Genomic DNA, 25,281 nt, shown 5'->3' with positions numbered 1-25,281 from the left:
TGCTTATATTTTGTTTGCTGTTTAACTCCGCTCTCAGCTCTCCATTTATGTGGCGGCTGTTTGTAAGTAATCGAGTCTGAGCCTGGGAATCCAGTGGTTAAGATCATGAGCATCGATCAACGCACACGATTTTGTCAATTAGTATTTCACTATTTATCATTGAACCTTGCTACTAATATTGTTGCAAGGAAAAACTGCAAGTCATACAAAGCTCTTACAAAGCCTATAGTGCGACAGCAGCCAAATCAAGGTTCTGTTTCGGAGTAAATGCATGAGTGAGTTTAGTTTCACGCCGCTTTTAGCAATATTCCAGCAATATCACGGCAGGGGACACCAGAAATGGGCTTCACACATTGTACCCGTGTGGAGAATCGAACCCGGGTCTTCGGCGTGAAGTGCTAACGTTTTAACCATTAGGCTACCCCTCTGTCCCGGAGTTGGGGCGGTGGGGTAGTCTAGTGGTTAAAGCTTTGGCTCGTCACGCCGAAGACCCGGGTTCGAATCCCCACATGGGTACAATGAGTGAAGCCCATTTCTGGTGTCCCCCGCCGTGATATTGCTGGAATATTGCTAAAAGCGGCGTAAACCCAAACTCAGTCAGTCTGTCCCGGAGTAAAAAGGGGAGGCAAACCCACTATTAGTTCATCCTAACACTTGCACCACAAGGAGATTTAACGATTGCAATGGAAATAACTCGCTTTATTGTTTCACAACTGGATTCAATGACACATTTATATAATCAGTACGAATGCAATTGTTGAAATTGGTCAGGTCAGTGCGTTGACGTCAACTTTATCCGATTATCTTGACTGGCCCAGCCGATATCCACTGTCCGATGAGTTGTCGGATCCTGGCTCTGGCTTGAGTGAGAGCAGCGGTGTCCGTGGCAGCAGGAGTTGCCATGATTGGGATGTGGCCAGCACCTGCAGCATGAAACAAACTACAACATTACAACAATTCAACAAATACAACTTCCTGTTGCAGCTGCCAAAGAGATTGCCGTTATGTTTTCACATGTTTTCCTCACTGTGTAAGTAGGAGGCGGGGTAGCCCAGTGGTTAAAGCGTTCGCTCGTCCCGCCGAAGACCCGAGATCGATTCCCCACATGGGTACAATGTGTGAGGCCTATTTCTGGTGTGCCCAGCTGGAATGTTGCTAAAGGTGGCGTAATACCATACTACCTCATCGTGTAGCTGTTATTTCCAGTGTAGTGTAGTTCAAAATGGCTTGTTATCATTTGGTTCTGGATTTCGTGAAAGAAATACACCCTTAGTTGGAGATTTGTGTTTGCAGATGAATTGTTACTGCCTCTTATATTGTTCTAATGTTTCGTTGATATTTTTATTTATTCCATAAACCAAACTTTATATTTGATCCTGTATTTGTCTAACCCAAACCAGCATAGTCGTCATCGGTTATCGAGTGAGTGAGTGAGTGAGTTATGTTTTACGCCGCTTTTAACAATATTCCAGCAACACCACGGCGGGGGACACCAGAAAATGGGCTTCACATATTGTACCCATGTGGGGAATCGAACCCGGGCCTTCGGCGTGCCGAGCGAACGCTTTAACCACTAGGCTACCCCACCGCCCCCATCGGTTATCGAATAGAAATCAGTTAAATTATGATTTATTATGTTCGTGTTCTATGTTAATATTTATTTGATCTCCCTCTCACCCCTGTGTATTGTTTAAAAGCACTCAATTTTATTCCAACGATATAAGTAATGAAGTCTGAACCGGTCAATCCAATGATTGACATCATGATAGTCAGTCTACACAACGGGAAACGACGACATGCATCAAGCACCTAGACGAGCCTGACCATCCGATCCCCCTCAGTCGCCTCGTACGACAAGCATGTGTTGCTGAAGACGAGGTCTAAACCGGGTCCTGTTTTCCCCGCTTCTATTCTTCATGTGACTCAATTACACCATTTGACAAAGATAATGACAATATTTTATTATCCGTGAGGTAATTCTTTTGTAAAGTACAGAGCTCAAACACTGATAAAATGATTAAATTATTTTCATACAATAAATAACACACATATAACACGCTAACAAGGTGAGAGAAACACTAGGAATCATTTAAAAGATTAATACTCGCAGGAACAAAGGATTTCATGGCACGATTGGATTTAAAACGGGGTAAATTATAACGGCGCCCAGAAGGCAGTAATTTATATTCATAGTGGATGGGATGATCTGGATGAGATATAATCTGACGGGCTGACCCGAGAACTCTTTATTCATATATTTCATTTAGGTTAGCAAAAGATACACCTGCAATTTTACTGGCTAATAAAACTATTCGGGTGGGACAGTTTCTGTTTATAAGGGACAAGGTTCCATACAAGCATTGTACAGAAAAAGCCAGAACGCCCTGTATAAACCACTGATAGAAAAGACACATAATATAACATAAGTAACATACAATGTGTTTGTACCAGTCCATCAGAAGTTGACCGCCTCCGTGGTGTAGTGGTTGTGGTTAGAGCGTCCGGCCGGAGAGCGGAAGGTCGCGGGTTCGAACCCCGACCGCGTCATACCAAAGGACGTAAATTTTGGTACTTGTTGGTTCCTGCTTGGCGCTCGGCATTAATGGGTAAAACAAAGACTGGTCGGATCGGAGTATAATGTGTCTGAGTGGGGTATTCATGCTTCACTGCGACATGGTATTTCAGTGGGCTAGCACTATAAAACCAGCTTCAGTTTGGGCTAGTACAAGCAGCCGCACATACACATACACACGCATGCACGTCGTCATATGAGCGAAATATTCTCAAGCACGATGTTAAACCCCATTTCACCTCACCTCACCATCAGCAGTTACCACAAAACTAACCAACCTATCATAACTACATCAATGTTGTCTTCCACACATTTCAGAAAAGTGAAGGGTAACTTAACTCGTTTCCAGCTGAATACTTCCCCCCCCCCCTATAAACACATTTAACCATATCGTGACATGAAGGATTAAACTTACCGTTGATGACAACAACATGGGCCCCGGGTTCGGGTCTGTCCTAAATCCATACTTATAAAATGGGTCAAAGGATCCTTGGCTGTAGACGATGTTGGTGTTCTTTACGTCAAGCCCGGCGTAGTTGGTAATTAAGTCCTCGTGGCCTTTCAGAATCAGAGCCCGGTTGAATTCATGACCGAAGAAGCCTTCACAGCCTTTGAGAAAGTATCTGGTATCAAAGGAATCACACATCAGCGTTTATAGATCAGATCGTTGTTGGGTTAGAAAGATGAGATGTTTGTCAGTCTTCTGTCAGGATTTCAGAGAGTTAGGATTTCTACGACAATATGTATATCTGGTCTGAGTTTCGTGTGTATATCCTCAGCATATTCATTACAGCCCGTTTGATTTCATTTGAGACCGATGAATTGCTCACTAACACACAATCTAATAACCGCAACAGGACCAACTTTTGCACAGTCACATGAAATCGACAGACCAACTGTGATGATTTGTCTTATAATTATGGGCAAAATTTGTTTAACAAACGATCATTATTTTCTTGTCACATTTCGCTATTTGTTTTACGATGGGGGACTACTTGTGTTATTGAGCAACACATCGGTCTCAAATGATATCAAATGATATGAAACGGATAGTAACTAGGAGAACAGGAGAATCTTGCCGACTCCTCAGTGCGAAGGAGCCGAAGTATATCCATTGTCAAAATGACAAGTGATGAATTTAGAGCTGGTCTAACCTCAAACTTTCAAACAGCCATAACAGCTTCCGCACATTCTCTGTATAAGACTCCTGATTATCATCTGAGGTATATCAGTGCAATTCGTCTTGTAGATCAACCCGTAACGATCCGGGTTAGAATTAATCTTCAGCAACCTATTCTGGTGAGCTAACGAGATCAAGTGGTCAGACCCCATGAATTCAATCATCGTCATATAGCTGTAGTATTGCTGAGTATGATGTTTAACATAAAAATGTACGATGACTTTAAACAATCGCACAATCCTCGCCTTTGAGAATTCTCAACAACAAACTTGGGTTCTTAGAAACTATTCAGGACAGGAATCCCGACACAACACAGGCTACAACGTGTACATTTATAAAAGTACCTACAAGTTGATTTGACTTGTGAAGTAGAAGATCACCCAATGCCTGCACTTACTCTTCACTCAAGGCTTGTCCGAAGGGTTGATTGTTTGCATATGTTGGAGTAAACAAACCAGTCTGAGTGCACTTCTGGTACCTCCACTGACGTCCTGCAAAGTAAATCTTTGTTTCAACAAGGATTGATGAAGAGGCAACTGGACACAAATTTGCTCACATTCAGATTGTATCCTAAAGGATGCGTTCACTCGTGTTCGCGCTATTCCCTCCTAAACCGTAATCCAACCTCGTCTTTCGACTTAACGTTTAATGTACATTGAGACTTTACAACTGAGAATGCCTTCTCTTCTTCTGAACATATTCACAATACTGTACTTACAATAGCCCGTATAACAAGAATGGGTGGACATGAAACCAAGATTACATCACAAACAAAGTTTTTTAAAGAATATCTTGTACTGAGAGAAGAATGCTTTCATAAGCACGGGGCGATCCGCGTTTCTTTGTTTGTTGTTTAATGCTGCGAACAGCAATATTCCAGCTATACGGCGGCCGTCTGTAAAATAATCGAGTCTAGACCAGACTTTAGTGGGTAACAACATAAGCATCAATCTACGCAATTGGGATACGACATGTGTCAACCAAGTTAGCGAAGCTGACTACCCGATCCCGTTAGTCGCCTCTTACGACAAGCATCGGTTGCTGAAGATCAATTCAAACTCGGATCTTCACGGTTTCCCAACCAGCTCTGAACAGTTGGGGCGTATTCTTGTGGCTCAAGACGAAAGGTCTGGGTTCGATTCCCCACATGGCTGCAATGAATGGAGATCATTTCTAATGTCGCCCCCGTGATTTGTTTTTGAATACGCAGTAAAATCATACTCAGTCACGCTAAGGTTTCGTTGCCTTAAATAATTGAGATAACTGTATAACTTGTTCGTAGCTAATGAGAACCGACAATACCTGACAATACGTTTTTGTCGCTGTAGTTTATATCGCTGCCCAAGCTCACTGCTCTCTCGAATGTAATGTTCATACATTGACCGTTAAGGTATGTATAATTTTGATTGACGATCCCAGCATAGGTTGCAAATCGTTCTAGCGGCGTCCCTGCTGCTTTGTCAGTGAGCAGTTTACACATGGTAGACACGGATCGAACGGGCAGGGCACTCTGAAAAAAGATTGGCATACAACATCACGTTTGTGTTTGTACTATACGGGTCACATACACATCCTTTATAACACAGTTCTATTGTCTGTCATGTCGTATTTGTGAGTGAGTGATTGAATATGTTTTTACGTCGCTTTTAGCAATATTCCATTAATATCACGGCAGGAGACACAAGAAATAGGCTTCACACATTGTTCCCACGAAAGAAATTGAACCCGGCTTTTGGCGTGAAGAGCGAACGCTTTAACCATTTGTCTACCCAACCACCCACGATCACGGATTAAGAACATGTGTAAATAATAATGTTTTGAAGTACCTACCATGACATTGGGAACGTCCTGATTGAATAATGCTGTAAAATCAATCAGGCTAACAAGATTCATCATCAAATTCTCGATGTCCAGTTTGTTTGAAGCGTCGAAGGCACAGAACCTGTAATAAATGTAACATGTCATTGCGTATTCGTATGTATTAATTAGGAGATAAACGTACTGTGTTGGAAAATCAGAGGTATATAACGAAATTATAATAGCTCTAAATTTGATTTGAAACCGAACGCGTAGCATGAAGTTTTAAATAGAAAATTTAGAGCTATTATAATTTCGCTATATGCCTCTGATTTTCCAACATTGTACGTTTATCTCCATTCTACCACAAACGCGTTATTAAGATTGAAGAAAAATACATACAGTGTTGGAAAATCAGAGGTATATAATGCGATTATATACCTCTGAATGACTTTGATTAACCAATCACAATCCAGTATTTACTGAAGTCATGGTAGAATACATAATGTAAATCTGCGGATAGAAAAGGATGTGTTTAAACCCTTAACTAACCGGACTATGACCATTGTATGCCATTTTCACAAGGTGGGACACATGGTTCTTTGTGTTCCTTAAACATGTTGAAACATATGCTGATACAGGAACGTCCGTCGCGGCAGAACAACGGCAACAAATGAACGTGGGTAGACTCCAACCCCAGCACTCGTGGGTATTCCGTGTTGGAATTTATCCACAGCAATTTGTGTTCAAACGTATGCTATTCTATGTAACATATGTTATTTTTTGGATTACACTTCCTTAGTAAAGTACAGATTCTAGTACTTTTGGGGATTGAATCCCATCCGGGATTCGAACCCACACCCACAGAGTTAGGCATCTAATCGCCCGATTCGAACCCACACCCGGGATTCGAACCCACACCAACAGAGTTAGGCATCTAATCGCCGTACACATTTGCTATACGGTAGAGGCGAGTAAGTGGATCGGATCGTAGCACACACGTATTCCACACATCTGTGTGTGTGTGTGTCTCTGTGTGTGTCTGTCTGTCTCTCTCTCTCTCTCACTGTATGTCTCTGTCTCTCTGTATGTGTGTGTGTGTGCGCGTGCGTGTTTGTCTGTGTCTGTGCAACAACACACCTCACCTGAAGAGCGACTGCAGCTTCTTGACGCCAGCATCCGTCTTGAGACTTGCCCTGATTTCATCAAAAATACCTGACACTGCCTCGTAGCATCCTGATTCGGTGCGCAAATCTTCTCCGACAGTAACATGGTACTCTGAAAGCGTTTACAAAAAAAGATTGATTATAACAGACTATTTTGATTTACACGGACACACGTATAAATAATCTATTACAAAAATAGATTGATTATAATTTGACACACGTATTAATACCTGCGGCAAACAATCACTGGATTGTCTGGACCAGATTCGAGTTTGTACAGGCCGTGGTCACTGATACAGACAGACAGACACATACTTACCTGTGATAAACACCGGCGAAAGGACTGGTGCACTGTCAGCTACAGCTCCCGTGACGAGATGGGGGAACTTGTACTGGAACCATGTAGTCATCAAACCTACCATTCAAATGAACATTGTACACATTCATGTGTTAAATAGCAAATTTGGTTTAAAGCAATGTCGAGATTGGGTGGTCAGGGCTGCTGACTTGGCTGAGACATGTCATCGTATCTATAAAGCCTACACCGACGCTCATGATATCAACCACTGGATGTGGCCTATTAAACAAATAACAACCAATCTGGGAAAGAAACTGAAGCATGTATAGCTGTACAATAAAATCAACCCAGATTCTTCCTGAGATTACGATTTGCGTATTTCGAATTATAGGCCTTTTCTAAGAGCTGGAATATAGCTAACTGCTGCACAAAACATTCTTTGCTTGTTCTCGGTCTTAGTAGTTTTCTTGCATGTTGCCAACACCAATCCGATCGGAGCAGATGTCAGTAACGTGCTTCTGATGCCACCATACTACCTGCGTAGGATCCACCAAATATGATCCACTTCGGGTTCTTGAAGTTGCGTTCCTTGTTTGTCTCGACTATGAAGGTAGCCAAGTCCTCCTGCGCTTGTTCAACGGTCAGGTATTGTAGACTATTAACACTCAAGTCCCTGGCCATGCAACAAACAACAATGTTGTGAAGAATACGACACTGATTGATGATAAAGTGACAAGTCCATGAACCGTCTAGACCATTCCATCCCTGAACAATTTTGTCTTGAATCAAATAGTAATTGTGTCTCGGTCCTATATTCACACATAAATCACACAGATATTTCTTTTGAAAGTAAATTCATTGTAAACTATCGATTACCATGATCACATCTTCACGAATCATGATGAAGTTCAGATAATACTAGGTCACAGCAAATTAGTGTATCTTGCTCCACTGGTGGTACCCTTCAAGAACTCATGTAAAGTCATGTCCAATACGTATTTTACAGTGGGACATAGGTTACTGGTGCGCTAAAGTTGGAAAAGTACTACATGTCAAAAATGAAACTTTTACAATGGCCTTGAAAGTTGTCTCCTCGATCAAAGAACTGAACACGATTCGTTTGCCACTCATCGTAGAAAGAGCCTGGTCGATGGGAACTCAACACTTGTACAAAGAAAATGGATCTGCGCTTCGAGGATAATTCTCTAAGCTTGTCTACAAATTTCAAGCACACCCGTCTGTTTTCCTGACGCATTTATTTATATAGAAAGCTATCAGCATAGTTATATATCACTTACGGTGTTGGATGACTTTTCCCATAAAACCGATGCTCCACAGCAAAACCAATGGCGTGGAAGGTCTTGGCATATTCTATCCAAGCTCCATTCCGAGTAAATACAGTAGTAGTCAGAGCTGCCTGTTGACCTATAAATAGGAAGACAGGCCCACCTGGCTTGTAGAACTTGTCGACGACATAATACCGCTGAAATCACAGAATTAAAGGCACTATATCACACCACACTCCTCTAGAATAAATAATGCAACTGAAACAAGACTGAAACAAGCTCACCTGCTTCCAGTAGCGAGAATCCACCACGTTGAAGTGGTCCAGTTTCTGATCGAACCATTGTTCAGGATATGCTGTGGATGGACCATCTTCAATGCCTGAAACAAGGGAGCCTGCTCCTTCCACTACCAGAAAAAGGCACACGAGGCACACGAGGAAGGTATTCATGGTGGTGATGTAACGCAATGTGTTCAACTAGCAGTATCCCGAAACAAGCGCATTTTTATAGAGGGGCGAGTTGTGCAGGTCATTGTTTACTTTAGCAGATATGGTGGCGTCACATAGTTATTTTGCTTGGATACATATAGTAACTCAAGGTTACAAGACGGCAGTGTATGAATATTCATGATGAATCGACAGAAACAACGTTTTGGGTGCTGCACTCTGACCTTAATTAAAACTACTTTTGCACGATTGAAAAACACTGAAATCAATTTGCTTCTCTGTATGCACAAGTTTGCTTGTGTGCTTCACTGTATGGTTGTGTGTATCACTGTATGGTTGTGTGTATCACTGTGTGGTTGTGTGTATCACCGCATGGTTGTGTGTATCACTGTATGGTTGTGTGTATCACTGTATGGTTGTGTGTATCACTGTATGGTTGTGTGCATCACTGTATGGTTGTGTGTATCACCGCATGGTTGTGTGTATCACCGCATGGTTGTGTGTATCACTGTATGGTTGTGTGTATCACTGTATGGTTGTGTGTATCACTGTATTGGTATCACCGTATGGTTGTGTGTACACCGTATGGTTGTGTGCATCACTGTATGGTTGTGTGTATCACTGTATGGTTGTGTGCATCACTGTATGGTTGTGTGCATCACCGCATGGTTGTGTGTATCACTGTATGGTTGTGTGTATCACTGTATGGTTGTGTGCATCACCGTATGGTTGTGTGTATCACCGTATGGTTGTGCGTATCACTCTATGGTTGTGTGTATCACCGTATGGTTGTGTGCATCACCGTATGGTTGTGTGTATCACTGTATGGTTGTGTGCATCACTGTATGGTTGTGTGTATCACCGCATGGTTGTGTGTATCACTGTATGGTTGTGTGTATCACTGTATGGTTGTGTGTATCACTGTATGGTTGTGTGTATCACCGCATGGTTGTGTGCATCACTGCATGGTTGTGTGTATCACTGTATGGTTGTGTGCATCACTGTATGGTTGTGTGTATCACCGCATGGTTGTGTGTATCACTGTATGGTTGTGTGTATCACCGCATGGTTGTGTGCTTCACCGCATGGTTGTGTGTATCACTGTATGGTTGTGTGTATCACTGTATGGTTGTGCATCACTGTATGGTTGTGTGCATCACTGTATGGTTGTGTGCATCACTGTATGGTTGTGTGCATCACTGTATGGTTGTGTGCATCACTGTATGGTTGTGTGCATCACTGTATGGTTGTATGGTTGTGTGCATCACTGTATGGTTGTGTGCATCACCGTATGGTTGTGTGCATCACTGTATGGTTGTGTGTATCACTGTATGGTTGTGTGCATCACTGTATGGTTGTGTATCACTGTATGGTTGTGTGCATCACTGTATGGTTGTGTGTATCACTGCATGGTTGTGTGTATCACTGTATGGTTGTGAGTATCACTGCATGGTTGTGTGTATTACTGCATTTATGTGTGTATCACTCTATGGTTGTGTGTATCACTGTATGGTTGTGTGTATCACTGCATGGTTGTGTGTATCACTGTATGGTTGTGTGTATCACTGTATGGTTGTGTGTATCACTCTATGGTTGTGTGTATCACTGCATGGTTGTGTGTATCACTGTATGGTTGTGTGTATCACTGTATGGTTGTGTGTATCACTGTATGGTTGTGTGCATCACTGCATGGTTGTGTGTATCACTGTATGGTTGTGTGTATCACTGTATGGTTGTGTGTATCACTGTATGGTTGTGTGCATCACTGTATGGTTGTGTGTGTCACTGTATGGTTGTGTGTATTACTGCATTTATGTGTATCACTGTATGTTTGTGTGTATCACTGTATGGTTGTGTGTATCACTGCATAGTTGTGTGTATCACTGTATGGTTGTGTGTATTACTTTATTTATGTGTTCATCACTGTATGGTTGTGTGTATCACTGCATGGTTGTGTGTATCACTCTATGGTTGTGTGTATCACTGCATGGTTGTGTGTAACACTGTATGGTTGTGTGTATCACTGTATGATTGTGTGTAACACTGCATGGTTGTGTGCATCACTGCATGATTGTGTGTAACCCTTAATGGTTGTTTGTATCACGGTATGGTTTTGTGTATCACTGCATGGTTGTGTGTATCACTGTATGGTTGTGTGTATTACTGCATTTATGTGTGTATCACTGTATGTATGTGTGCATCACTGTATGGTTGTGTGCACCACTCTATTGTTGTGTGTATCACTGCACGGTTGTGTGTATTACTGCATTATGTGTGTATCAAACTATGTATGTGTTACACTGCATGGTTGTGTGTATCACTGCATTGTTGTGTGTATCACTGCATGGTTGTGTGTATCACTGAATGGTTTTGTGTACCACTGCATGGTTATGTGTAACACTGTATGGTTGTGTATATCGTTATATGGTTTTGTGCATCACTGTATGATTGTGTGTATCCCTTCAAGGTTGAGTGTAGCACTGTATGGTTGTGTGTATCACTGTATGGTTGTGTGTATCATTGTATTGTTGTGTGTATCACCGCATGGTTGTGTGTAACACTGTATGGTTGTGTGCACCATTCTATGGTTGTGTGTATCACTGTTTGTTTGTGTGTAACACTGCATGGTTGTGTGCATCACTGCATTGTTGTGTGTATCACTGCATGGTTGTGTGTATCACTGTATGGTTGTATATCACTGTATAGTTGTGTGCATCACTGCATTGTTGTGTGTATCACTCTCTTGTGTGCATCACTGTATGATTGTGTGTATCACTGCATTGTGTGTATCACTGTATGTTGTGTGTATCACTGTATGTTTTTGTGTATCACTGTATGGTTGTGTGTATCACTGCATTGTGTGTATCAGTGCATAGTTGTGCGTACCACTGCATTGTTGTGTGTATCACTGCATGGATGTGTGTATCGCTGTATGGTTGTGTGTATAACTGCATGGTTGTGTGTATCACTGTACTGTATGCATCAGTGCATGGTTGTGTGTATCACTGCATAGTTGTGTGTATCACTGCATGGTTTTGTGCATCGCTGTATGGTTGTGTGTATCACTGCATTGTGTTTATCACTGTATGGTTGTGTGTATCACTGTATGGTTGTTTTATCACTGCATTGTGTGTATCACTGCATAGTTGTGTGTATCGCTGCATGGTTGTGTGTATCACTGCATGGTTGTGTGTATCCCTGTACTGTATGCATCAGTGCATGGTTGTGTGTATCACTGCATAGTTGTGTGTATCACTGCATGGTTGTGTGTATCATTGTATGGTTGTGTGTATCACTGCATGGTTGAGTGTATCACTGCATTGTAAGCATCACTATATGGTTGTGTGTATCACTGTATGGTTGTGTGTATCACTGCATGGTTGTGTGTATCACTGCATAGTTGTGTGTATCACTGTATTGTTGTGTGTATCACTGTATGGTTGTGTGTATCAGTGGTGCAACCATGCAGTGTTACACACAACCATACAGTGATACACACAACCATACAGTAATACATAGAACCATACAGTGATACACACAGCCATACAGTGATAGAAACAACCATACAGTGATACAAACAACCATGCAGTTTTACACACAGTACAACGATACACACAACCATGCAGTGATACACACAACCATACCGTGAGTACACACAACCATACAGTGATACACACAACCATCAGTGATACATACAGCCATGTATTGATACACACAATGCAGTGATGCACTAAACCTTTTTTTGATGCACACAACTCTACGTCGATGTCACAGTATTTTGCAATTGTGCAGAAATACATTTTCAGTTTTTAGGTTTAGAGTGCTCCACTCCAAAACGTGATTTTTGTCAAATCATCATGAATATTCATTAACTGCTGCCTTTTTACTTTTTCTGTGCGTGTGTATCCCGGAATAGTAAGTATGTTAAACCACCATATCTTCCTAAGTAAACAATGACACCGCAACCTGCACAACTTGCCGCTCTATATAAATAAATCAGTTTCGGGACAATGCAGGTAGTGGAACAAATTTTGTCCAATCACGACCATGAAAACTTTCGTCGTGTGCCTTTGTGCGGTAGTGGTATGTCTGGCAGCGGAGGGAGAAGGGTTTGCTGCTTCAAGGGCTGAAGATGGTCCATCCACAGCTTATCCTGAGCAATCGTTCGATCAGAAACTTGACCACTTCAACGTGGTTGATACTCGCTACTGGAAGCAGGTGAGTTCCTTATCTTGTAAGCTCTTTCGATCAATTTTTCTTGCGGTACACATGCGTTTGCATTTCCTGAAAAAGACATCAATGATAACTATGCACGTACAAGCATGCTTCTAAAAGGCCACAATTAAATCCCCACGCCGTTTGGCTACGGTGACAATCAACGATGTCCGTAAAGTCCCTGAGACGGTGTAGCCTTGTGGTTAAAGCATTTGCTTGTCACGCCAAAGAACAGGGTTTGATTCTCCAACAATGTGAGAAAACCCATTTCTGGCGTGAATATTGCTAAAGCGTGAAGTCGATCGTAAGGCCATGAAAAGTTGAGACCGATGGGTTATTCGTATAATATACACTGACCCTTTGGGAAACTGAATCATATTTTCCAAAATTTTAAAGTCGTTGCATTGTTTTTGGCACAGAAAACATTCAGCCGAATTCTTTGGAAGGATTACAAGATTGACCTTTCCCTTATTTTGATCAACACGTTCAGTCGTGCAAATGATTCTTTCATGTCTATTTTCGCTATATGATTTCAGCGATATTTCGTTGTCGACAAGTTCTACAAACCAGGCGGGCCAATCTTCCTGTTTGTAGGTCCACAGACACCTCTTTCTCCTGCTATATTTACTGGGAATGGAGCTTGGCTAGATTATGCTAAGACATTCAACGCCATTGGCTTTGCTGTGGAGCATCGATATTATGGGAAAAGCCAGCCAACACCGTAAGTGACAGCTTTCTGCGTGACTATGTTATGACAATATGAGGGATGACTTGAACTTCATCGTGAAAATCCTGGAATATTCACATAGCTCCAGTTCCAATTTCTGTCTACAAATGTCAAGTCACCATTGATCTTACTCATTCCACGAACCTTACTGACAGCTTCATTGATTGTGTTGTTTAGCCTTTAATTCAGCCTTCATTGTAAATGTTTCATTATACACATGTTTGAGGAATCTTACGTTTCAAGCTTTAGCGCACCATTAACCAAAATGATGTCCGAGGCAATTCCCTATTTTCCACTGTAACATACCTACTCGTATTTGACACATGTTTTTATATGATGATCCGTAGAATTGATCTTCAGTAACCCATGCTTGTCGTAAGAGGCAACTAACGGGATCGGGTGGTCGCTGACTTGATTGACACATGTCATCGTATCCCCATTGCATAGATCGATGCTAATGCTGTTGATCACTGGATTGCATGGTCCAGACTCGATTATTTACAGCTGCCATATAGCTGGAATAGTTGCTGAGTGCGAAGTAAAACTAAACTCATTCACTCACTTAATATGATGGGTGCAATCAGAGAGCCTAAATACACCGATTCACTGTGTTGAATTATCTCTATTTTACAAGATAACTGATATTTTACAATGAACTTCAATGAACTAACACTTGAGCAGAAATACCGGTGTGATTTTAGCATGAAAGGGGCCACAGACACATATGGATTTTAATGATTGATTCAAGACAAATTGTTCAAGGTTGACGTATCATTTAATTTTGCAATACATTTTCATGGCCAGTTCAACGACTTGTCTGTCACTAAATCTCCAGTTTGGCGTATTCGCCACAAAATATCACGTACTATTCCGTATTATTCGTTGTTCCTCCAGAGACTTTAGTGTTAATAATCTACAGTACCTGACCGTTGAACAAGCGCTGGAGGACTTGGCTACCTTCATAGTCAAGACAAACAAGGAACGCAACTTCAAGAATCCGAAATGGATCACATTTGGAGGATCATACACAGGTAATCTGCTGCCATGATACCATGTGTTAGATACTTATTATACTATTTACCAACTAGATGTTAGTGATATGCTCTAAAACTACTTAGACTGCGAACAAAGATAGACTATTTTGTTAGCTGTATTACATTTTGTACAAAGAGGCCATGTGAAGCATGGAATCGATATCACAACTACTGTTTGTTTTTAAAACACAGCTATACAAGCTTCAGTTCCCTTCTTAGCTTGATTGTCAGTTGATTAATGGACCACACTCCAGTGAATGATACCATGACCATCGGTATTTGCGACTGGGAAACGATGAAATGTCCGAGACTGACAACCCGATCCCATCAACCGTCTTTTGCCACAAGCATGAGATGATGAAGACAAATTTAAGCCCGGATCTTCACAAGTTGTCAGGATGGGGCGTGAGAAAGTCGTCAGAGTTTTTTTCTGATACATTTTCACAAATCAAATATACACAAAGAACTTTATTAAGCGCCCCTAAATTTTGCAATGATAAGGTTCCAACACGCACATAACACTTCTCGTGGTGACCACGATGGAAGAACATGAGTTTTTCTGACCCGTATGATCCTTTGACTCATCCAACATGACAAAAAATTGGAATCCATGTTGATTTTATGATGATAATTGCTCATATAAAAAAACCCCAGTGATTTTCATACAAAACCATGTCTGTTCAAGTATGGTCCTTGAAAGTTTAATGTTGAATTTATTGGTGAATGTAAAACATTCAAAATGTCATGTGGCGTGTCCTACGCGATTCAAGGTCAGTACCGAGTGTAACCTCTATGTGACTGTAAGACAGCCAGCACCCTCCTCCTCATACCCCCTGTCAGCCTCCTGATCCTCTGAAGGGGCAGTCTACGCCAATACTCGTGTAAAGCAACTTCCAGCTGGGCCAGGTTCTGTACAGAAGGTCCCCTTTGTTGCATACGAAGACCAATCATATCCCAGATATGCTCCAATGGTTAAGATCGGGGCTCATTCAATCGTGAGCTATGTCAGGGGAGCTTAACTAAGTTCTTTGTGTATATTATCATATGTTCTTTAGTCCATCCTGGACACAGGTATTTGGTGCCAAAACAATTCAACATTTTAGCTGTGATCAAACACAAAATGGGGTTGAGTGGGGGGAGTATTCTCTAATCGAGGACAGCTTTAACCAAAGATCGTAGGTTCGAATCCAGGTCTGATCTGCTTCAGGACTACTTTTCACATAAGCTGTTAACTATGATATCAAGGTGAGACTGTTTTAGAGGTATTGAAACACTATCTGATGCACGAATCTGTAGTTTACAATGGTAATTCCAATGTAGATCAAAATGAATGGTCAAAAACTTATTTGAATTGTAGGTATGATGTCAACTTGGCTCCGGTCCAAGTTCCCCCATCTCGTCACAGGAGCTGTAGCTGACAGTGCACCAATAACTTCACCAGTGTTTGTCAAAGGTGATTATATGTGTGTTTGTTTATGAACATCTTCCGGAAAACAAACAGCTAAAATCTAAACCACATATTAATCTCTTTTCTAAATATACATTACCGAGGCAGCTCCGTTGTTGTTTGTTGTAAGTGCCATATTCCGACTGTGTTCTGATGACCTGGGCCTAGATTTCCGAAGCTCTACGCTACGATAGTCTTAAGTGCCATACATTAACATTAACTTACGACTATCTTAGCGCTAAGAGAGCTTCGAAAATCTAGGCCCTGGACCCCGTTCCTCAACGCGATCGTAGTTCTTCGACAGTCGTAAGTCTATGTTAAAGTATGGGAGTTATGATCGATCACCTTAGCGCTACGACAGTCGTAAGTCTATGTTAAGGTATGGGAGTTACTATCACCTCAGCGCTACGATCTCTTTGGGCTACGAGGACCCCGTTCCACAAGCCGATCGTAGCGCTACGACAGTCGTAAGTCTATGTTAAAGTATAGAAGTTACGATCACCTTAACGCTACGATCGCTATGTGGAACGGGTCACTGATCCGTAACATGATTATGAGATCGTATCAGATAATGCGGATCGAAATACTGCAATGTTGCAATTGAAACAAGTGAACCATCTATCATCACCTGTTACTAACAGTTGCACTTACAATATTTTATCATCGTTTATTACGAAGGATTCAGAAAACTCCTCGAGATGTGTTAGAGTTGTTTAAAGCAGCACGATAAAATATTCCAGCTACACGACAGCGGCCTGTAAATTTTGTAATCAGACAAATGATCGATATCATGAGCACAAATCCCGCCATCTGAGAACGATGACACACATTAACCAAGTCATCGACACCCGATCCGTCGCCTACTGACCAGAGCAAAGATTACTTGGACCTATTCTAACCCAGCCCACTGACCGGGCACTTCCGGTAGGACGTATATGATCAATATATGCTTGCGTAGATTGAAAGATTATGTTATGATCAGCCATAATTTGTGTCAACGCTTTCAGAGTATTTTGTTACTGTCGGAGACGATCTGCGTACAGAATCAGGATGCTACCAGGCTGCGTCAGATATATTTGATGAAGTCAGGGCAAGTCTCAAGACGGATGCTGGCGTCAAGAAGCTGCAGTCGCTCTTCAGGTGAGGTGGTTAAGTGGTCCCTGTTCAGCTTGTCTCATTGTCAGAGACTATAAAATATTTTATGGTTTCTAGTTTGTCATAATTTTGTCAATACATTAATTGCAGTCTTGAATTTATGGCTGACTTGACGTAAATGCTAATGAAGTAATCATTTTACGATTGTGTCGAAATCGGATAACTTGAAGTATTTATTTACGCCCATTCTAATTCGATACAGCAGTATTTGACTGTAGGTTGTTTACTTTATTTGCTGAATTTCCAGATGCTGATAAATATATTTTGCATGCATAAAATGTACTTTATTGCATCAAAAGGTAGCATTATTCATGTCAAAACATCATTAGTGCCTTCCCAAAAATAATTTTAAAAAGTATCTACAAATTACATTTTGCTACATGAACAAAATATATATGTCCAAAAAAGGATGAGGAAAACAAAGTGAGGCGGTAACAAATATCATGTAGCCTGTTAATGGCATCATCCACAGTACTATGTATATGATATCCATCAACTGTCCGTGTGCGTGCGTGCGTGAGCTTGTAAGTGCGTTAGTGTGCGTGTTGTTTAAAGCCGCTCTCAGTTTCATCCCAAATGACATGTTCCTCCACATAGTCGACTCTAGACCGAGTAATTCGGTGATCGATATTGTGAGCAACACTCAGACTGCAGTTACCATTAACTACCATCGCGAAATCAGGGTACGTCGACACACATAGCCTTAAGAAGGCTCTCTGGTGCAGAAGTTGTATTCGTGTGTGTGCGTGCGTGTGAACAGAACGGCTGGGGATGAATTCTAACACTAAATACCCACGAGTGCTGGAGTCCACCAAAGTTCATTTGTTGCTGCTGTTTTGTCGTTTCGGGCGAAACTTCTCCAGTGTTGCCTTCATGTTTCAACATGTTAGAGGAACATATATAACCATTTATTCAACCTTGTGAAAGTCATAATAACCCCGTCACTCTTGAGGCGGAATGCTGTCAGAATGAAAAATGTCTGGAGATTTCTGGAAATTCGAACTGATTTCTAAAACTTCTTATTACATTCCGAATGCATTTCAATTGTTCGGGTCAATTCTTGCAACATGCCCGAATGTTTTGAACATTCGAAGTGGAAAAATATCGAACGGTATTTGAGGTGCATTCGAACTGCATTCTAAGTATTGATACTGCATTCTAACTGCATTCTAACTGCATTCTAAGTATTCTTACTGCATTCTAAGTATTTTGAACATATTCGAGGGGGAATAAAAAAGACAAGCCACTTCAAATCCTGTCAGAATGTCTCGAATGCGCCTCGAATGAGTCGGAATGTATCTCGATTGCTGCTGGACTTCAGGTGTATTCTTCAAATGTATCGGAATATTTCGATTGATGTCGGAGTCGGAATACAGCTCGAATGTACATCGAATACACCTGGAATACATTCAGATCGTCCCGAATGCTCCTCAGAAGAGCCCTGACGCCATCAGAACACCACCGAGTCGCATGGAAACGTGGCCACCTGTCCCCGAAACGTTGACGTCAGATAGCACTTGGGAGTCACGTTCTTACAAAGCTTGAATTTTGTTATTATTTTGACATTCTCTCCCGAATGCGGTTCGAATTTTGGAAAATTTGTTTTTGGCTGATTCTCCTTGATTCCTGTCAATTTGAAATATGTGTGAAGGAGTGAGTGAGTGAGTTAATATTTAACGTCTCAGCCCTATCGTGACGCAGTGAAGGAGCCTGAACCAGAGACAAATAACTCAAGTGTTCAAACCCAACCTTTTATTATCCACAGAAAAATATCATGCCTAATACATACGAAAACGTACGTGTAGTGATGACATGTTACATATGCTGCAGGTTCTGTGACTTCAATGCTTCAAATAAACTGGACGTAGAGAGTATGAATATGTTCCTTCTCAACCAGATTGGTTTGACGGCAGCATTCAACAAGGAAGATTCCGATATCATGGTATGTGACTTATCTGTCTTTAGATTGACACATTTACTTCATCGATGAAGATGAGGGATGTTATAGCCTAGCGATGTAATTCCTTGTTTTATCATGTCATGCTTGAATATAGCTATTATGGTCACATATCATACGTTCATTTATTATCCAGTTTGGGACGCTGGGGTAGCCTAATGGTTAAGCGTTGGCTCGTCACGCCGAAGACCCGGGTTCGAATCCCAACATGGGTACAATGTGTGAAGTGTGAAGCCCATTTCTGGTGTCCCCCGCCGTGTTGTTGCTGGAATATTGCAAACGGCAGAGTATAATAATTCTGAACCACCAACCCACCAATACCACCGCCCACCAGCGGCGTAAAACCAAACTCAGTCAGTCAGTATTATCCAGTTTAGCATTTTCTGTTGTTTAACCCCGCATTCAGCAATTATTCGTTTATCTATTACAGTTTTCTGTAAATAATCTAGTTTGAACATCCAAGCACCAACTTAACACAGATTTCTGACTGCAATTCGAATGAATGCGTACCTATTAGATCATGTCATTGAAATTGGACTTAAAGGGTCATGAGAGGCGGTAGGTTGGCCACGTGGTTAACCCATTCGCTCGTCACGCCGAGGACCCGGTTTCGATTCCCCACATGGGTACTGTGTGTGAAGCCCATTTATGGAGTCCCCTGTCGTGATATTGCAAGAATAATGCAAACGGCAGAGTAAAATCATTCTGATCCACCAACCCACCAATACCACCACCCACCTGCTCACTCACTCACTCACTAAAACGGCATGACAGACCAGGGAACGTTGGTATCAAGGATGTGTATAATAGGCGCACAGACATGGTTTTATATTCCGTTCCTTTTTCAGAGTCCACTGGACGTTCGGTCCGTGTCTACAATGTGCAAAATGCTCACTGACAAAACAGCAGGGACGCCGCTAGAACGATTCTCACGCTATGCTGTTATCGTCAATCGAAATTATACATCCCTGAATGGTCAATGTAGGAACATTACGTTCGAGAGAGCCGTGAGCTTGGGCAGAGATATACGCTACAACAACAGGAACCTATTTGCAGGTATTGTCGGTCCTCAGTCATTTCTTACAAACAATCTATACACTTAACCCAGTAAAGGCATTCGAACCCAGAACTTTTGCATTAGGACTAGGCTACCACACCGCTTCTGGACGGAGATTGGGATTTAATGCTGCTTTCAACCTGCAGGTTGGTGGGCTTCAGCTCCCCTTGACTTGTATTTAGATGAGGATTCCAAAGGGTGTGAGGGTGTGAGTACGGTGTTTGTGAATAGCCCTGTTCTATATAATCTACCAAAACCTTCACACATATATCACTACTGTTTGGGAAACTAAACTTTCAGAAAAAGTCTTAAATGTCTTAACTCTACCAACCCATACCAAATATTATGTTAATTATGACATAATCGATTAGGACAGTGATTGAGAAATACAAAAAGACAGAAATGAAAGCAAACATTACTTGATCTCAAGACCCATGTTAGAGAACTTACAAATGGAAGATCTTCCTCATCAGGTGATTGTGTTTCAAATATTTCACTCATGTTCAGCACGTCTCAATGCCCTAATTGATATATATTTTTGGTTTGAAAAAAGAAAACACCATTGTGGTTCAACCTGAAAGACCTGCTTTAACAGGGGTAGATTATGTTCGGAACTTTGCCTGACATTGTTAATAGCATGATATAAATCTTGCAACATCTACTGTTTCAAGGCAATTTATATCGATCTGCCCCGTGCTAATGAACGCCTTCGACGGTACAGGAATATGATCTGAATGGAGCATTTTCAGCATTAATGTCTCAATGTACATTTCTATCAAGTTAACGACGGTTTTCCACGAGTCTCTTGCACATATGTGTAGTAACTATAAGCTTATTTGATTTGATTTAGGCCAAATTATTACGGAAGAAAAAATATCTAGCTAAAATATTTGAAATGAAAACTTATGAAGCTAGACATTTCTGTAGAAACGTATTTTCTGACCTCATTTGTGGGCAATGGTTATGAATACATATTACGAGACAAATAAGATCGATTCATCTCCTGGAGAGCTTTCCAATTATATAAACTTGGTACTTGAAGCTCGATCCTTTCTTTTTGGTCAAGTTCGAACTGATGGCGATTACGATGTTCTCCTGCTCTCCCTTTTATAATACGAGAAGAATTCAGTGTTGCCAAGTTACTGAAGCTTGTTCTTTTGTAGCCATTTCAAGTTCATTAAACACAAGTACACAATTCTATAAGTGGCCTTCTTCAATTTAATTTGCTCAATGTCATAAAATCAGTTTTCTATCAAACGTTTAATAGATTGTTAGAGTAATCTGTATTGTAGTTTGTTACTTTTCATTCAATATAAAGGAAGATAATATTTTTCTTAAATTCCACACCGTAGTCGTAATTGTAAATTAACAGGATTTCCTGGTTCATATATTACATGGTTGTCGTGTTATATACATTCCGTCATTGCATGGCAAGAGTTCTGGTGTGCGGCTGTAAATATTTACTTTGCTTGGAGCACTGTGTGAATGGCGAATCATAATATTTTCACAGCTCTTTTGCCCTTTACATCAAATGGGATATGTTTTAATTGTGAGTATTCATTTACGCCGCTTTCAACACAAATCCATCAATATCGCCACAGGCGAAAGGAGAAATTGGCTAAACATATTGTACCCTCGTGGGGAAGTGAAAAACTACAAGGCTACCCCACCTCATTCAGTATCAAGGCTAACATTGGTTGACTATTCTTTTGCAACTGGCCATTTACGTCTAATTAGAAATGATCAGACATCGATCCAGTTGCCTCTTCATCTATCATTTTGTGAACAAAAAGCTGTTTTGCAGAACGTCAGTGGAGGTATCAGAAGTGCACTCAGACTGGTTTGTTCACTCCAACATATGCAAACAATCAACCCTTTGGACAAGCCGTGAGTGAAGAGTAAGTACCAACATTGTGTGATCTTATACTGCACATGTCAAAACGACTTTTAGGTACTTTTAAAAGTCTGCAAGTCGTAGCAGCCCTGTGTGGGGGCCCTGATCTTGTTAGATATTTAGAGCCGATGCTTGGTTTTAATAATTAACACACATGAGGATGGAGTAACCGTATACATTAATCATTGTTGTTGGCTTGTTTGTTCAACACCACGTTCAGCAATATTCCAGCTTTGTGACTGCAGTCTGTAAATGATCTGGTTTGGGCAGACAATACAGAGTTGACGTCATCTGCATCGATACAGGCCTAGCCAACTGATCCCGTTATTCGCCTCTTACGATAAGCATGGGTTGCTAAAGACCAATTCTAACCCGGATTCTAACGGGTCATATATTTGTCAATACACTGGGGATATAAACAATAAATTGAAGTCGTCGCAATCCTGACTTGAGTCTAACAAACATCTCACTTAAATCTTTCTGACTTAAGAACAATCTGATTTAAAACTCGTCAACGTTGATGGCGCGATTCCTTTCTTTCCAGGTACTTTCTTAAAGGCTGTGAAGGCTACTTCGGTCCAGAATTCAACCGGTCTCTGATTCTGAAGGGCCACGACGAATTAATAACCAACTACGCCGGACTTGACGTCAAGAACACCAACATCGTCTACACACAAGGATCCTTTGACCCATGGGGCAAGTATGGATTTAACACGGACCCGAACCCAGGAGCCCATGTTATAATCATCAACGGTAAGTTTCACTCGTCAGTGATGAAGCAAAATATCACGATATTGTTAAGTTTGCTTTAGACAGAAAAATATTTTGATGCACACAAATATTTCATTGTTTCCATTTTCTTGAATCTGGGGAAGACAAAATTTTATAGGTTCTTTAGATACATCCGATAACTGCTGATGCGTTGGTACAAGAACGTTGTATGTTTAACCTCATGGTCAGAGGAACTGAGTCTCATGAAACAGAGCAGTAGAAGAAACAATTGTAACAATAAATAGTGACCATGAACACAAACAAAACGAACTATTAGATAACCGATTTCTTGTACGAAAAGTGAAACTTGTTAGCTATGGACAGAGATGGTCCTACTTCACAGCATCATGTCAGTGGAACTGAGGTGAGGTGAAACTGGGTTTAACGTCGTACTTGAGAATATTTCGCTCATATGACGACGTGTATGCGCGTGTATGTGTATGTGCGGCTGCTTGTACTAGCCCAGACTTAAGCTGGTTTTATAGTGCTAGCCCACTGAGATACCATGCCGCAGTGAAGCATGAATACCCCACTCAGACACATTCTACTGACTCCGAGCCGACCAGTCCTTGATGTACCTATTTATACCGAGCGCCAGGCAGGGACCAACAAGTACCATATTTTAACGTCTTTTGGTATGACGCGGTCGAGAATCTAACCATTACACAACGGAGGCGGTCCCAGTGGAACGGTCTTCGACATTATTTCTATACTTGTCCAACCTATTCCAGCTTTAGAACTGCTGTCAAAACCTGTCTCTTCCCTCAAGTTTTCGGTTTTCTTTGAACATGATACTGACCACTGGAAAAGCGCAACGCACATTGACTTTTATTATCATTCTAATTGTTTTATTGCAATGTGGTTAGATGGTATAATCGTGCATGTTGCAGGTGGTGGCCACACCCCAGACATGGGAGCTCCTGCTGCCACAGACATTGCTGGGGTCACACAAGCCAGAGCCAGGATCCGACAACTCATCAGACAGTGGATATCGGCTGGTGCAGTCCCGTTAGTCGGGTGAAGTGAACGTCAACGAACTGACGCGTCCATTTTCGACAATTTATTCGCATTGATTACTTAGATTTGTTACTGAAACTAGTAAAAACACAATTTCGAAGTCATATGATATTGCTACTGTATATTAGTAATGTCCAAAAGATAAAACGCATGGATCAAAAATATTCTTGTGATTATTTCCATATGCCATTACGTCTTCTCCTTGTGGTACCGGTTGTCAAATTGTATAGATTGCGTCCCTTTGAGGTGCCAGGATCCACTCAGAGGAAACCTTGATTTCTTAGCACCCTACTCGTCTCTAAATAACTATGATATAAAGTGGTCGTGGTAAATGTGGACATCATGTAAACGAGCAATTGCCAAAGACAAGCGTCACCACTAGACGCCATTGCTGATGTTGGTATGCCGAGTGGCAGTGACTCATTAACATAGTTGGCTTCACAATAAATAATAGTCCCATGAGACCAAAGGATTGCCCTGAGATGTAGGGGACACTATTCGAAATGTTATTTATATTGGATATTTATATAGCGCACATATCCACACACTAGTGCAAGTTTCAGGCGCTGGTATTTTTTCCCTCGATCATTGGATGTCAATCTCAAAGGCACACTATCTACCAGTAAAATGTTACTTTTTAACAGCACCTTATGTGTTTCACTGTATCAATTACGAACAGCATTCGCTCATTCACCCTCAGTGGGATGGGACTGGGTTGGTGGGGATTGAAGGGGTGTCAACAGATCTGCATCCAACACTGTTAGTTTCAGAGGATACAGTTTAGAAACAGCTTGAAATAGTCACACTTATGCCAGTTCAAAGGTCCTACATCAAAAGTGCTTTGAAACAGTTTGATGTGAACTTCTGGACACCACTGTACTCCTAAATGGGGCGGTGGGGTAGCCTAATGGTTTAAGCTTTCGTTCGTCACGCGATTCGATTCCCACATGGGTACAATGTCTGATGCCAATTTCTCGTGTTACCCGCCGTGATATTGCTGAAATATTGTGGCGTAAAACCTCACTCACTCACTCACTCACTTCCTCAAAGATGTAGATTTGGCTTTCGGTTGATGCATGTAATGCACTTGAACCATCATCAATCCAGAATCCAAGAAAGAAAAACATATTTAAAGGGACATTCAACCTGGGCAAATCAGCAACCCAAGCAAAGCCGAGTCCCAGCAGTTTGGGTCTCTCCATAGCAATTAAGAATACCATTTGCTCATTTGCCCTGAGGGGTTGGGATTGGGGGAAAGGGTT

General features: G+C 41.4%; 3 protein-coding genes across 3 annotated transcripts; 2 read left to right on the top strand and 1 right to left on the bottom strand.

The window, feature by feature from the left end:
* Positions 1-6,690: 6,690 nt before the first annotated feature.
* LOC124264740 (putative serine protease F56F10.1) lies at positions 6,691-8,748 on the bottom strand. Its single transcript, XM_046699514.1, has 5 exons — positions 8,584-8,748; positions 8,312-8,496; positions 7,550-7,686; positions 7,035-7,130; positions 6,691-6,827 (listed from the first exon to the last, which is right to left on the bottom strand). The coding sequence occupies exons 1-5, from the start codon at positions 8,746-8,748 to the stop codon at positions 6,691-6,693; spliced, it is 720 nt and encodes a 239-aa protein (XP_046555470.1).
* A 4,044-nt stretch (positions 8,749-12,792) lies between these two features.
* LOC124264728 (putative serine protease F56F10.1) lies at positions 12,793-19,434 on the top strand. Its single transcript, XM_046699503.1, has 7 exons — positions 12,793-12,963; positions 13,497-13,681; positions 14,582-14,718; positions 16,079-16,174; positions 17,176-17,308; positions 19,154-19,265; positions 19,417-19,434. Exons 1-7 carry the CDS (start codon positions 12,793-12,795, stop codon positions 19,432-19,434), a joined length of 852 nt encoding a protein of 283 aa, XP_046555459.1.
* A 710-nt stretch (positions 19,435-20,144) lies between these two features.
* On the top strand, positions 20,145-24,040 carry LOC124264757 (putative serine protease K12H4.7). Its single transcript, XM_046699537.1, has 4 exons — positions 20,145-20,336; positions 22,142-22,235; positions 22,776-22,984; positions 23,893-24,040. The coding sequence occupies exons 1-4, from the start codon at positions 20,159-20,161 to the stop codon at positions 24,021-24,023; spliced, it is 612 nt and encodes a 203-aa protein (XP_046555493.1). The 5' UTR covers positions 20,145-20,158; the 3' UTR covers positions 24,024-24,040.
* The last annotated feature ends 1,241 nt before the right edge of the window (positions 24,041-25,281 follow it).

The sequence above is a fragment of the Haliotis rubra genome, unplaced genomic scaffold (assembly GCF_003918875.1).
Source record: "Haliotis rubra isolate DU_JTF1 unplaced genomic scaffold, ASM391887v1 Scf1208, whole genome shotgun sequence".
Classification (NCBI taxonomy): domain Eukaryota; kingdom Metazoa; phylum Mollusca; class Gastropoda; order Lepetellida; family Haliotidae; genus Haliotis; species Haliotis rubra.
The sequence above is the reverse complement of the archived record's forward strand: the minus strand, read 5'-3'. Positions and strand labels throughout refer to the sequence as shown.

Coding starts and splice junctions, on each gene's coding strand:
- LOC124264740 (XM_046699514.1), bottom strand. CDS start 8,748: ATGAATACCTTCCTCGTGTGCCTCGTGTGCCTTTTTCTGGTAGTGGAA. Junction 8,497..8,583: donor ATTCTCGCTACTGGAAGCAG/GTGAGCTTGTTT, acceptor CTGTGATTTCAG/CGGTATTATGTCGTCGACAA. Junction 7,131..7,549: donor ATTTGGTGGATCCTACGCAG/GTAGTATGGTGG, acceptor TTTGAATGGTAG/GTTTGATGACTACATGGTTC.
- LOC124264728 (XM_046699503.1), top strand. CDS start 12,793: ATGAAAACTTTCGTCGTGTGCCTTTGTGCGGTAGTGGTATGTCTGGCA. Junction 12,964..13,496: donor ATACTCGCTACTGGAAGCAG/GTGAGTTCCTTA, acceptor ATATGATTTCAG/CGATATTTCGTTGTCGACAA. Junction 16,175..17,175: donor TTCACCAGTGTTTGTCAAAG/GTGATTATATGT, acceptor CAACGCTTTCAG/AGTATTTTGTTACTGTCGGA.
- LOC124264757 (XM_046699537.1), top strand. CDS start 20,159: ATGTGCAAAATGCTCACTGACAAAACAGCAGGGACGCCGCTAGAACGA. Junction 22,236..22,775: donor GGACAAGCCGTGAGTGAAGA/GTAAGTACCAAC, acceptor CTTTCTTTCCAG/GTACTTTCTTAAAGGCTGTG. Junction 22,985..23,892: donor CCATGTTATAATCATCAACG/GTAAGTTTCACT, acceptor TGCATGTTGCAG/GTGGTGGCCACACCCCAGAC.